The sequence below is a fragment of the Nelusetta ayraudi genome, unplaced genomic scaffold (assembly GCF_046127955.1).
Source record: "Nelusetta ayraudi isolate G7.1 ecotype Tasmania unplaced genomic scaffold, CSIRO-AGI_Nayr_v1 ptg000236l, whole genome shotgun sequence".
In the NCBI taxonomy this organism is placed as follows: domain Eukaryota; kingdom Metazoa; phylum Chordata; class Actinopteri; order Tetraodontiformes; family Monacanthidae; genus Nelusetta; species Nelusetta ayraudi.
Window position 1 is genome coordinate 15,558 of NW_027466285.1, and position 12,448 is coordinate 28,005.

The 12,448-nt window shown below is 52.8% G+C and overlaps 2 protein-coding genes and 1 long non-coding RNA gene across 4 annotated transcripts; 2 read left to right on the forward strand and 1 right to left on the reverse strand.

The window, feature by feature from the left end:
* Nucleotides 1-554: 554 nt before the first annotated feature.
* snx6 (sorting nexin 6) lies at nucleotides 555-5,542 on the forward strand. 2 transcript variants are annotated; one of them, XM_076016721.1, is made up of 14 exons: nucleotides 555-645; nucleotides 819-869; nucleotides 1,572-1,676; nucleotides 1,778-1,888; nucleotides 2,091-2,212; nucleotides 2,289-2,412; nucleotides 2,643-2,738; nucleotides 2,826-2,934; nucleotides 3,078-3,153; nucleotides 3,268-3,307; nucleotides 3,398-3,484; nucleotides 3,699-3,858; nucleotides 3,935-4,020; nucleotides 4,123-5,542. In XM_076016721.1, exons 1-14 carry the CDS (start codon nucleotides 640-642, stop codon nucleotides 4,174-4,176), a joined length of 1,227 nt encoding a protein of 408 aa, XP_075872836.1. In that variant the 5' UTR covers nucleotides 555-639; the 3' UTR covers nucleotides 4,177-5,542. The 2 variants fall into 2 exon arrangements, with proteins under 2 accessions (XP_075872836.1, XP_075872837.1); XM_076016722.1 differs by having other exon boundaries at nucleotides 2,829-2,934.
* A 557-nt stretch (nucleotides 5,543-6,099) lies between these two features.
* psma3 (proteasome 20S subunit alpha 3) lies at nucleotides 6,100-12,172 on the forward strand. Its single transcript, XM_076016754.1, has 11 exons — nucleotides 6,100-6,213; nucleotides 6,992-7,074; nucleotides 7,211-7,334; nucleotides 7,421-7,522; nucleotides 10,699-10,772; nucleotides 11,066-11,138; nucleotides 11,230-11,295; nucleotides 11,395-11,441; nucleotides 11,554-11,621; nucleotides 11,790-11,854; nucleotides 12,044-12,172. Exons 1-11 carry the CDS (start codon nucleotides 6,193-6,195, stop codon nucleotides 12,086-12,088), a joined length of 768 nt encoding a protein of 255 aa, XP_075872869.1. The 5' UTR covers nucleotides 6,100-6,192; the 3' UTR covers nucleotides 12,089-12,172.
* LOC142882181 (uncharacterized) lies at nucleotides 11,690-12,098 on the reverse strand. The gene is made up of 2 exons (XR_012925749.1): nucleotides 12,012-12,098; nucleotides 11,690-11,911 (listed from the first exon to the last, which is right to left on the reverse strand). It is a non-coding gene; the product is annotated as an uncharacterized LOC142882181 (long non-coding RNA).
* Nucleotides 12,173-12,448: the final 276 nt, after the last annotated feature.

The window sequence follows — 12,448 nt, forward strand, 5'->3', positions numbered from 1 at the left end:
TGAATTGGGAGGTGGATGGGGAGCCAGTGCAGGGCGTGGAGGATGGGGGTGATGTGTTTCCGCACCCTCACCAGGACCCGGGCAGCCCCGTGACGAACGTACTGGGGCCTCTGGAGCCTCTGGCCAGGGATCCCAACCAGTAGTCCAGCCTGGAGGAGACAGCGGCGTGGACAAGCTGGTGGGAGAGAGAAGGCCTCAGTTTGGCAATGTTTTCTTGAAGTCTTGCACACACGATGAAATAGTTGCAGAAGGAGAGAGGGGAAGGTTCTGGCCGGGGATGGAAACGGAGGAGATGAGGGAAGAACGGAGCCGGTTTGAAGTTTGCCCTCATCCATGCCTTCGCCTCCTCCAGCCTGGAGTCCAGCTGAGGGACAGAGGAGGTGGGGGGGATGATGACGTAGAGTTGTGTGTCGTCGGCATAGCGATGGAATTGTATTCCATGCCTGGAAACAAAAACAAGACGGATGACACGGTAGATATTGTCACCTTGGAAAGTTCTACCGTGGCGAGCAAATGCTACAACGACATGTTCGCATTCAAGGAGGGAAAGAAAAACGGGAAATGATCTCCCTCCGGTTCATGAAATCAATCTGGCCGCCATGACGTCACGGCGCTTCCGGTCTCCACCCGTTTGCAGCCATGATGGTAGGTTAAAACTCTCCTCCGTCCTCTCCGTCTTGTTTTTCCCCCCCCTCTGTCATCGCCCGCTCGGCGGCCTCGGGGCTACTGCCGCGGGCTCCGAGCCTCGGCTCTTCGGTCAGCGAGCGGCCGGTGGCGTCGCTCAACTAACGGCTGTGTGTGCTTCTCTGTCTCCGCAGCAGGAAGGGCTGGATGATGGACCCGACTTCCTCTCCGAGGAGGACCGGGGAGTGAGTGTTCTCGGCCCTCCGTCCCTCTCTCGGTTCCTTCCGTTCGACACCTCGGTCCTCGTGCTGCTGGCTTAGCGTTAGCCCTCGAGCGGCTCCTCGGACACGCTAGCTAGGCGCTAACACACTAGGCTAGGTTAGGTTGTTTTTTTTGGGGGGGGGAATAAAAAAATCTTTGCTTCAGCAGCGGCGCCGTTAGCACCGTCGCTAAGCTAACTGCTTGTTAGCCGATGTTGTCAGTTAGCTGCAGTCACATGACTGTCAGGAGGAACCGTGTCCTGTTAAAACCGGTCCTGTTCAAACTGGCAGGGAGACGTTTTTAACTTCGTCCCGCCCCGAGCGTCTCGAGCCTCGAGTGTTTTCTTTCGTCTCGACGTGTCATCCCTCAGAGCGCCTGCTAGGTGGCAGCATCGGCGTTTAAACGATTAGATTGGCGTCTCTTTAGCTTCACGAACGAACGTTGATCCGTTTTCACCTTCTCGGGTACTTCCGCTCTCACCCGGGACTCTGTGATTACCAGCAGCAGTTCAGCTTAGGTCTCACACACACACACACACACACACACACACACACACACACACACACACGCACACCTGGTGAACAGCAGCAGGGGGTCCCGTCACTCTTTGTTTTTGTGGATTACTTTTGTGTGATGCATGATGATGTGTGTGTGTGTGTGTGTGTGTGTGTGTGGTCCCCCCCCAGCCCAGAGCAGTGAACGTAGACCTGCAGAACGACGCCATGCTCCAGGTGGACATCTCAGACGCTCTGAGTGAGAGGGACAAGGTCAAGTTCACCGTCCACACCAAGGTCAGCCGCCCTCTCCTCCTCCTCCTTCTGAGACACGCACAGAGGGGCGACCCGATTGGTTGATTAATCTGGTTGGTCCTCGTGTCCACGCCCACATCCAGAGCACGCTGCCCAACTTCAAGCAGAACGAGTTCTCCGTCGTCCGGCAGCACGAAGAGTTCATCTGGCTGCACGACTCCTTTGTGGAGAACGAAGACTACGCAGGATACATAGTGAGACACACACACACACACACACACGCACGGTTCACCATCACGTCATGTGAGATTGTGAGTCACACTGCAATGTGTGCATATTAGGCCTGCTACTACTCCGTTAGTCACGTTTGTCTTCTTTATTTCCTCAGTGTGGTTGTTGTTGTGTTGTTGTGGCCTTCATGTTGCCCCCCCCCCCCCCCCCGCTGTCCCTGCGCAGATCCCCCCGGCGCCCCCCCGGCCAGACTTTGACGCCTCCAGAGAGAAGCTCCAGAAGCTGGGCGAGGGTGAAGGCTCCATGACCAAGGAGGAGTTCACCAGGATGAAGCAGGAGCTGGAGGCGTGAGTCCCCCCCCCTCCCCCTCAAGTCAGGTGGCCCACCCCCTCTCTTATCACTAACCCCCCCCCCCTCTGCTAGCGAGTACCTGGCCATCTTCAAGAAGACTGTGGCCATGCACGAGGTCTTCCTGTGCCGCATCGCCGCCCACCCCATCCTCAGGAAGGACCTCAACTTCCACGTCTTCCTGGAGTACAACCAGGACGTGAGTCCCCCCCCCCCCAGCAGCCGCTGTCCGTCACATGACCACTGTGGTCATGTGACACTCCTTAGCCCTTTGCTGAGTGCCTGGTTGTGTTTTACGCTTTGTGACTCTGCCCAGCTCATTGTGTGTGTGTGTGTGTGTGTGTGTGTGTGTGTGTGTGTGTGTGTGTGTGTGTGTGTGTGTGTGTGTGTGTGTGTGTGTGTGTGTGTGTGTGTGTGTGTGTGTGTCAGCTGAGTGTTCGAGGGAAGAACAAGAAGGAGAAGCTGGAGGATTTCTTCAAGAACGTGGTGAAAACGGCCGACAGCGTCATCGTGGCTGGAGGGAAGGTGAGCGACCACACACACACACACACACACACACACCTCCCTGGCCCACGCTAACATGCTAACTGTGTGCGTGTGTGTGTGTCTCAGCAGGACGTGGACGACTTCTTTGAGCACGAGAAGACGTTTCTGCTGGAGTATCACAACCGAGTCAAAGACGCCTCGGCCAAATCCGACAGAATGATTCGCTCGCACAAAAGTAACACAAAGAAGTTCACCCTGAAGTGCACTGCATGGTGGGAGATGTAGGACTAACAGGTGTGTGTGTGTGTGTGTGTGTGTGTGTGTGTGTGTGTGTGTGTGTGTGTGTGTGTGTGTGTGTGTGTGTGTGTGTGCTTGCAGACGCTGCCGATGACATCAACAGAATTGCGTCGTCTCTCTACACGTTAGGCACGCAGGACTCCACCGACCTGTGCAAGTACGAACACACACACACACACACACACACACACACACACACACACGCCGGCCTGGCCTGGCCGCGCTTTGTTTGTGCCACGTGATGACATCACTTCCTGTCCGTCTGTCCAAGGTTCTTCCTGAAGGTGTCGGAGCTGTTTGAGAAGACCAGGGTGAGTCGGCAGAGGTCGCGACCTCTCGTCCATCTGTGGCGGCCGCCGTGCTCAGTGTGTGTGTGTGTGTGTGTGTGTGTCCCTGTGCAGAAGATCGAAGCACGCGTGGCTGCAGACGAGGACCTGAAGCTGGCCGACCTGCTCAAGTACTACCTGCGGGAGTCCCAGGCTGCCAAGGTGAGCGTGGGCGTCGCCCTGCGTGCCCGCCGAGCCGTCACCCACCAGCACGGGCGTGGCCCAAACTACGGCCCGTCAAGCTTTCTACACATCCCATAATATCACCAACACACTCCATCCATCTGCTGCTGCTCATAACTGGAAAACTGGAGCAGCAGCAGAGGAGAAGCTTCATTGTTGCAGCACGTCTAGAGCTTCTTCCCCCCCCCCCCAGGACCTGCTGTACCGCCGCAGTCGCTCGCTGGTGGACTACGAGAACGCCAACAAAGCGCTGGACAAGGCCCGGGCTAAGAACCGAGACGTCCTGCAGGCCGAGACCAATCAGCAGCTCTGCTGCCAAAAGTTTGAGAAGATCTCCGACTCGGCCAAGCAAGGTAGGCGGCTCGCGCTCGCCGCCAAACAGGAAGTAGTGGATTTGTTTTCGCTTGAGCCGCCCTGTTTGGTCCACAGAGCTGGTCGACTTCAAGACGCGACGCGTGTCGGCCTTCAGGAAGAACCTGGTGGAACTGGCCGAGCTGGAGCTGAAGCACGCCAAGGTACCACTTCAACAGCCGTGGTGGGGGTTAGCTTAGCGTGATAGCATGTAAGCTCACCGCTGAGCTAATGATCCGATTGTGCGTGTGTGTGTGTGTGTGCAGGGGAACCTCCAGTTGTTGCAGAGCTGCTTGGGGGTCCTGAAAGGCAACACCTAAACCGCATCCCAGCCCACATCAAACTGGACCGCACCCATCACGGGGGAGGAGGGGCAGCGGTAGGGGGGCGGAGCCCAGGTGGGAGGACAACCAACCAACCAACCAAGCAACCAACCGACCGACCGACCAACTAACAACACTGAGAACTATGGAAGCAGAAAGAGAGGGAGGGATGGATGGATGGATAGAGAGAGGGGCAGGAAGTGTGCAGCCTTCATCATCTCCCCTCCACCCCCCCACCCCCCACCCCCCCGGCTCGTCCTTGCTTCCCCCCCCCCACCCACCCACCCACCTCTTTCTCCTCAGCACTGCTCCTTCCTACTGCTGCAGCTTCCTCTGAGGGCGCCGTCCTGTCTCATCAACGCAGGAGGAAGAATGAGTCCAGGCGCTGTTAGCCCTGCGAGCTAACGGTGCTAACGCCACACTGACATGACGGTCGTTTGAAGGGAGGCTGTGCACACTCTCACTCATCCTAGTCACCTGACTCCAGCTGTCCAATCAGAAGCCCCCCACATCTTGGACCACCAGAGACGTCTGTTGAAACGTCCACGTGATGAGATTCCCCCCTCCACCCCCCCCCAATCCTCGGAGGAGTGTAGTGGAGTTGTTAGCCAGCCAGCCAGCCAGCCAGCCAGCCGCCAGGGGGCGCCGGGGAGCTTCAGGGCTTCTGAACAGGAAGTGCTGGACAACAGGCAGAGCAGCAGCAGCAGCAGCAGCAGCAGCAGCAGCAGTCCCAAAGGTCACGACCTGTCTGGTTGGATCAGCCGCTCCTTCCTCTTCTCCTTCTCCTCCTTCTCCTTCTCCTTCTTCTCCTTCTCCTCTTCCTCCTCTTCCTCCTCCTTAATTGCATCTTTCTTTTTACTCCCTGTCTTGTCAGCTTGTCTCCGCTCTCTTCTCTTGTGGCTTGTTTTTCCCCACTGCTGTGAACTTCCTGTTCCCTCGGCCCCCCCGGCGGGACAAATTCAGCAGCTTCCGGTTATTCCTGTCATTAAAAGTGCAAACGTCACCAAGTCCAAAAGCCTCAGACATGTTTTTGTAACAGCGCAGTCACAAGCAGAAGCTAATCGTCGCTAACTGTAGCCGCTGCCGCCGTGTTGGTGGAAGCTGACGGTCTGTTTGCCTTAATGTCCGTCAGTCAACATGTGATTGGCTCCCTGTCACAACTCCTGAGTTCTTTTTTTCTTTTGTTTGTTTGTTTTTAACATTGTATAAAGAATGTTTGTTTGTTTCACTCTGACGTGACCAAAGCTTTCTCACTCTAAATTCACACATTTGACCAACTCAACAACCTTCAGCAGGTCTGTAACCCCCCCCCACCACCCATCCTGGGATTGAATAAAACTTTATGGACACTTTTTCTTACAAATCCTGTGTTTGGCACTTTACTCTGAACTTTTGGACACAATTGGACGCCCAGGAAACGCACGGCTGCCTGCCGGCTTTCAAGAGTTCGGCACAGTCAAAGTACGTTTTGTGAAAAAAAATGAAAAAGGGGGCAGGGGTAGAAAATACACCTTATTATTATTCACATTATTTGCCTTTAAAACATGTAATAATAAACACTGCCATTAAAGCAGAAATTGGTACCCTGAATAAAAAGACACTCGATAACACAAAATGGAGCATAAATCCAAATTAAAAAAAAAAAAATCAATAAATTCAGTTTAAATGATCTGTTTCCCCTGTTTTTTGTTGCCTTTGATGTCGTGGTGTTTTTTTTGTATTTTTCTTATGTTATCTCTTATGTTTGTCAATTTTATGACTAAGTCATTTTCCAGGTTGCCATCAAAAGTGTGTGTGTGTACATATATGTATATATATATATACATTAGATATATAAAACTCGCTTCACTCCGCCGTACGTTGGACGTTTGCTGCTTTTATTGTGAAGCAATAAACGGTGCTTTTATCACCAATGCTTCCGCTTCCGCCTGTGTCAGCGGAAGCGGTCACAAGTGGGATGAAGCGGAGCCGCGGTGATCTGTAGCACAACACGAATCCAGGATCTAAGTGAACATGAGCTCCATCGGGACCGGGGTGAGTGATCTGGAGCGGAACGGCTCGGTTCTGTGGTGGCTCCTCTTCTTGCGGGCTCGGTCACTTCCGCAGAAGATGAGCCTTGTCCTTTTCTTCTTTTCTTTTTTTGAGCATGACACTTTGTGAGGCGGCTTTCTCCTAGCTAGCATGTTAGCTTGCTGAGTCACAATGAGGCCTGTTAGCTAGCTGACAGGCTGAAACCGAAAGTCAGGACGTTTTATAAATTAAAAAAAGAAAAAGAAATCTAGTTCTCATTTATTTTGATTGAAAATGAGACAAGACTGGTGACGTCACCAGGGGAATCAGTTACATTTAACGAAAAAAAATAAAGTCCCACCTGAAGTTTTCTGCGGGTATCGCAGTGTTTGCGCCGGAGTGCGGGTGTAAAGCGGTTGTAGAAGACGGATGGATGGAAAATTAATTTAATATTTCTTTTTTTTTTTCTTTTTTTTAAATCACTTCTCTGAATGTGTGTTTTCGTGTGAAAGCTGTGAACGTGTGACCGATCAGTCTGCTGCTTCGGAACGAATATCAGTTTGTCAATTAGTTCAGCAGGAGGGAGGGAGGGAGGGAGTCATACTGCCGACCAGGGGGTCCTGTAGAGCGGAGCCTCGTGACGTCACTCAGGTGGGACTGGGTTGAACCTGGTCCAGCAGTTTGAAGAGGCGGCATGTCGACTGTGGAAACGTCACATGGAGAGGGTGCACTTCACAGCATTGCTTATGATTTCTCTCTTTATCTCCCTGTGTGCGTGCGTGCGTGCGTGCACGACCTGCAGTACGACCTGTCGGCCTCCACCTTCTCTCCAGATGGACGGGTTTTCCAGGTGGAGTACGCCATGAAGGCCGTGGAGAACAGCAGGTGAGCAGCCAGCAGGTCACACGAGCCCTCAGGACCCAGCGACCCGGCAGCAAGTCATAGCTGTGTGTGTGTGTGTGTGTGTGTGTGTGTGTGTGTGTGTGTGTGTGTGTGTGTGTGTGTGTGTGCGCACGCGCAGCACGGCCGTGGCCATCCGCTGCAAGGACGGCGTGGTGTTCGGCGTGGAGAAGCTGGTGTTGTCCAAACTGTACGAGGAGGGATCAAACAAACGCATCTTCAACATCGACAGACACGTGGGCATGGTAAACACACACACACACAGACACACACACACACACACACACACACACACCTACAGTCACTAACCTCTCTCTCTCTCTCTCTCCAGGCTGTAGCTGGCCTGTTAGCTGATGCTCGCTCGCTCGCAGATGTTGCCAGAGAGGAAGCGTCCAGTTTCAGGTCCAACTACGGACACGACATCCCACTGAAGGTCTGTCTGTCTGTCTGCCTGTCTGTCTGTCTGTCTGCCTGCCTGCCTGTCTGCCTGCTGTCTGTCTGCCTGTCTGTCTGGTCCTGTCTTAACTTGGGCCGTGTTTGCCCTGGCTCGACTCGGAACGGCACGGCTCAGTAGGGATGCGTTACCACTGGCTTGGTTACAAGAGACGTTTTAGTCGTGCTTAGAATGATTCTGTTTCAAACTGTTGACTTTGTATCAAAACACTGTCCTGGCAGAGAAAATGTAGACGCTGAAACGATCACCTGAGTCTCACAGTGGTTTATCATGTGACAAGAATATCTGCACAACTTAAGGCCACACCAAGCACAAAGCAGGAGAAGTACTGGAACTCTATTCAACCCATGCTAACACGCTAGCAGCGTTAAAATCACTGAGCAGCGAAACCTGCGAGTCACAATCGCTGCCTCTTAAGTTTCGTTGCCAGCGAGCGCAGCACACAAGCAGGAGGTGGAGCTAGCGGTGGTGGCTAACAGTTTATTGACACGGCTCACCGGCCGTAGTTTGCCAATAGCATTAAAACTAAAGTTGCTGGAGGTCACAGTACACTCACGGCAGATGAGCGGCGAGGAGATGGCGGTGGGTTCATCCTGCCAGCTGCACTGCTCAGTCAACACTGGCCGTGTCTCTGATAGACTGCAGAGCAGGCTGCCTTTCCTTCAGCGTCTGCAGGAGAACCCTGCTGATGTTCCAGCAGCCGGTGGTTTCCAGCGCCCTCTTCTGTTGGGGGGTGCGGCACAGAGCAGAGAGACGCACAGAGGCTGGACGGTGGCAGAGAGGAGAGCACTGAGCAAACTGCATGATGGTGAGCAGAGGGGGGCGGAGCAGAGGGGGGCGGAGCTGAGTAGGCAGCGGGCAGATGTGTTGACACCTGCCTTGGCTTTTTAGGATGTTCATCATTTATTCTTTCTTACTGTTCGAATGCACCGTGTGTGCCTGTGGCCCACCCGGCCGAGTCGAGGCCACGCCCCTCCCGTTGCCCACCCGGCCGAGTCGAGGCCATGCCCCTCCCGTTGCCCATCAGGCCGAGTCGAGGCCACGCCCCTCCCGTTGCCCACCAGGCCGGTGGTCCATGGCATCCGCGTTACGCTGAACAAACCTGCAACGTTTTTTCTGTTGGTTTGACTGCGACTGTTGTGGTCCTCGGTGCTTTGTAGCCGCACAGCAGTCGTTTGGCTTTTTTATTTTTTTAAATATTTCTCCTGACACTGTTTTGCTGGACTGCAGCTAACCCTGACCCTGACCCTGACCCAGATCCAGCAGCACTTCTTCTTTGTGTGTTCTTCCATCCCTCCAACTCTCTTTGTGCTTTTCCTCCGGCCACCGAGGACAAAGCGGTCGGCAGCTCTTCGTTGGCCCGTGGTTTCACAACCAGTTCACTTTCCAATGCGGGAAAATGTAAAACTCCACACGCGGGCCTTTTAAAATGGCTGTTTTGGTTTTCGTAAAAGACTTCCACTCAGTCCACTGTCCAATCAGTGCCCTGCTCTGTGCTCTGTGCTCCGTCAGCACTGTGGCCCCTGCTCAGCAGGCTTGGAACCCCAAGGAAGCGACGAGGCTTTACAGCAATCATGTCGGCTGCATCGCATCGGCACATATCTGGCATTTTCTGAAGTGTTGGCGCTCGGGCGTCGTGTCATAAATCACCGATCCGATCAGTGACGTCATGGTCGCGTTGGAACTTTTTTCATCCGTCTCATTTACTCCAAAGTAGTTCTGCAGCATCGACGTGTTTGTTTGTTTGTATCCGAGAGCGAATGATTGACGATTCATGATTCAAAAAACATCTTGGTCTTCGTGCCTCTTCCTGTGTTGAGTGCTGTCGCTATGTGACGGACAATAAAGTTTCTTTGAATCTTCACGACGGCGACATCCATGGGCGACACAAACAAATAGTGCTGGACCATATAGAAAAAAAGCATATGGATAATTAAGCCGAGCTTTGCAGCGGTGGTTGCTGGCAGCAGGTCCCTCGCTGTGAAGCAGTCACTGCACGGGTGGTGTCCTCATGGCGCTTGGACGCACTGCGAGCGGTCCAGTTTGGTCTGCTTTACGTGCTTGGTGCTGCCACTGGTTGAGGAGGTAAAACAACGACCGTAGTTTGCTTTTAAAACATTGGCGTGCCGGCGAGCGACTGAAAACTTTCTTCGGGACGATTTCCTCCGCCTCTCCTCGCTGCGGCATCTTTCTACAGGTGCTCGCTGTTGTGGTTTGAGAGGGGCGGGGCTTGGGGGAGAAACGACCCTAATATTAAGCTACATGATTGGCTACCATGAAAAAGGAAGTGAAACTTTTTCTATTGAATTTCCTATCGCAGCACACGTCTATGGATCGATGTACATCGCTATCCAATCGTCCAGCCCTACAAACGGAGGTGTGGGAGTTTTTCAAAGTGAGAGAAACAGACATAGCACGAGCTAGCTGCAATATATGCGACGCTACAGTAGGAACGTTGGCAAAACATTTCAACGCGACAAATTGAATGAGGCACTTGGAACAGACGCACACGGAGGAGCGCGACGCAACTTTAGACGGTGCTCGTCCGTACACTCGGCAAAGTGAGAAGGCAAGGGCTCGACATAAACAAGTCATGTAAACATCGCTCCTCACGTGATCGGCTATCGCTTTATTTAAAGTCACTGATGGGTGATCGGCACAGACCGTGATGCTGTAAAGCCGAGCAGCAACCAGAATGGTTGAACTGTGACTGAACCGTGTAGCGGCCAGTAACCGAGCCGGTGGAAACATCATGAGCAGCAGACCGACCACAAGGACATTTTATCATCTATAAACCCAGAGGAAATGTCAATATTTGACTGTACGAGTCCATTGACACTGAAGGCCCCTAAACTTCCTTCATTAGTCTGCAGCCTTCACTGCCTGCTGTCACAAAGAGCTCTGGTGGCTTTTCCTCTGGTGGAGATGTGTTGATACACACCACCACCACCATTAACTCCACCACCACCACCACCACCATTTTGTAGCAGGCGAGCAGAAAGACATGAAAGGTGAAAGAAGGAGGCGCCATCCTTTGCTGGAGCCAGCAGCCGACTGGAGCCGTTCCTACCGGACAGAACCAGAACCGGCTCCCTGTGTTTCTGCTCACCTGGCGGTTGCGTAGCGGCTACTAACTTTGTGTCCTGATGTTGCAGCACCTGTCCGACAGAGTGGCCATGTACGCCCACGCCTACACACTGTACAGTGCTGTCCGGCCCTTCGGCTGCAGGTGAGTGCTGCCTTCAGGGACGGGGCTGCTAACAGCGCTAGCTCGCTACACTTCCTTAAAACATTCCATGACGCCTTGAAAATAATGACAACATCATAACTTATACACTTAGAACAAACACACACACACACACAGAAAACATACCATCACATCACATCACATAATAGCAATAGAAGACAAACAGGGAGTAAAGCGTGTTTCTTTATTACTGAACGAGCTGTTTGAAATACACCTCGTTTAGAACTGACGAGATCTGTGCTCACGTTGTTGTTGTTGTTGTTGTTGTTGTGCAGTTTCATCCTGGGTTCTTACGACAAAGACGACGGCCCGCAGCTCTACATGGTCGACCCGTCCGGCATCTCCTACGTGAGCTTCCGAAGTCGTCAGGTTGGTGTTGGTGGTGGTGGTGGTCAGACTGTGACTGTGTGTGTGTGTGTGTGTGTGTGTGTGTCTCCAGGGTTACTGGGGTTGTGCCATTGGAAAAGCAAAACAGGCTGCAAAGACAGAGATCGAGAAGCTGCAGGTGAGGACGAGTCTTCGCTGATCAGACACACCTGCTTGGAATCTGCTCGTGTAACTGTGTGTGTGTCTGTGTGTGTGTGTGTGTGTGTGTGTGTGTCAGATGAAGGAGATGACGTGCAGAGAGCTGGTCAAAGAGGTCGCCAAGATGTGAGTGGACCTGCCCCCATTTTACTTCACACTTCAATGTGAATGTGAACATTTGGATTCACCTATGCAGGTCTCCAGTGTTAACACCAACTGTGTGTGTGTGTGTGTGTAGCATCTACATAGTTCACGATGAGGTGAAGGACAAAGCCTTCGAGCTGGAGCTCAGCTGGGTGGGAGAAGGTGGGAGACATCACATCAAGTTACACAACCTGGACACACAATCAACCTGCTAGCTGCTAACACCTGTCGTGTGTGTGTGCGTGTGCGTGTGTGTGTGCGTGTGCGTGTGCGTGTGCGTGTGCGTGTGTGTGTGTGTGTGTGTGTGTGTGTGTGTGTGTCCGTCCTCAGTCACAAACGGACGACATCAACTCGTACCCAAAGATGTCCGAGAGGAAGCTGAAAAATACGCCAAGGTGAGTCTCTCTCTCTCTCTGTCTCCCTCTCTCTCCTTCTCTCTGTCTCTCTCTCTCCTTCTCTCTGTCTCTCTCTCTCCTTCTCTCTGTCTCTCTCTGTCTCTCTCCCTCCCTCTCTCTCTCTCTCTCTATCTCTCCCTCTCTCTCTCTCTCACACACACCCGACTGATTGCGTTGTGTGTTTTCCAGGATTCACTGGAGGAAGAGGATGATTCTGACGAAGACAACATGTAACATGTTTTCTATGTTTTTTTTTTACAGTCCATTATTTTCTTTTGTTTTGTTGAAAATAAAGAAGAAAAAAGCAGTTGTAAAGCGTGTTGTTGTCGCCCGGGTCTTTTCTTTCCTTCGGTTTTCTCTTTCTTTCTTTTGTGATGGTGGACCGCGTCGACGCAACACGCAGCCAGCCTGCTGTCACTGTTCTCACCACACACACACACACACACACACACACACACACACACACCAGTCCAGGAAGAGGCTTGACACACTTGTGTAGCGTAGCTCTGTGGTCACGTCCTTACACAACAACAACAATGCTAATGTCCCCGCCCACTCTGGCTGGATCAACCATCTGCGTATATAGCGTCTGTC

Bases quoted from the DNA above. Each gene is read 5' to 3' on its own strand.
- snx6 (XM_076016721.1), top strand. The intron at 2,213-2,288 runs GTGAGTCCCCCC...CCCCTCTGCTAG, and splicing joins ATGAAGCAGGAGCTGGAGGC to CGAGTACCTGGCCATCTTCA. The intron at 2,739-2,825 runs GTGAGCGACCAC...TGTGTGTCTCAG, and splicing joins TCATCGTGGCTGGAGGGAAG to CAGGACGTGGACGACTTCTT.
- psma3 (XM_076016754.1), top strand. From the start codon at position 6,193: ATGAGCTCCATCGGGACCGGG. The intron at 11,139-11,229 runs GTGAGCTTCCGA...GTGTGTCTCCAG, and splicing joins ACCCGTCCGGCATCTCCTAC to GGTTACTGGGGTTGTGCCAT. The intron at 11,296-11,394 runs GTGAGGACGAGT...TGTGTGTGTCAG, and splicing joins CAGAGATCGAGAAGCTGCAG to ATGAAGGAGATGACGTGCAG.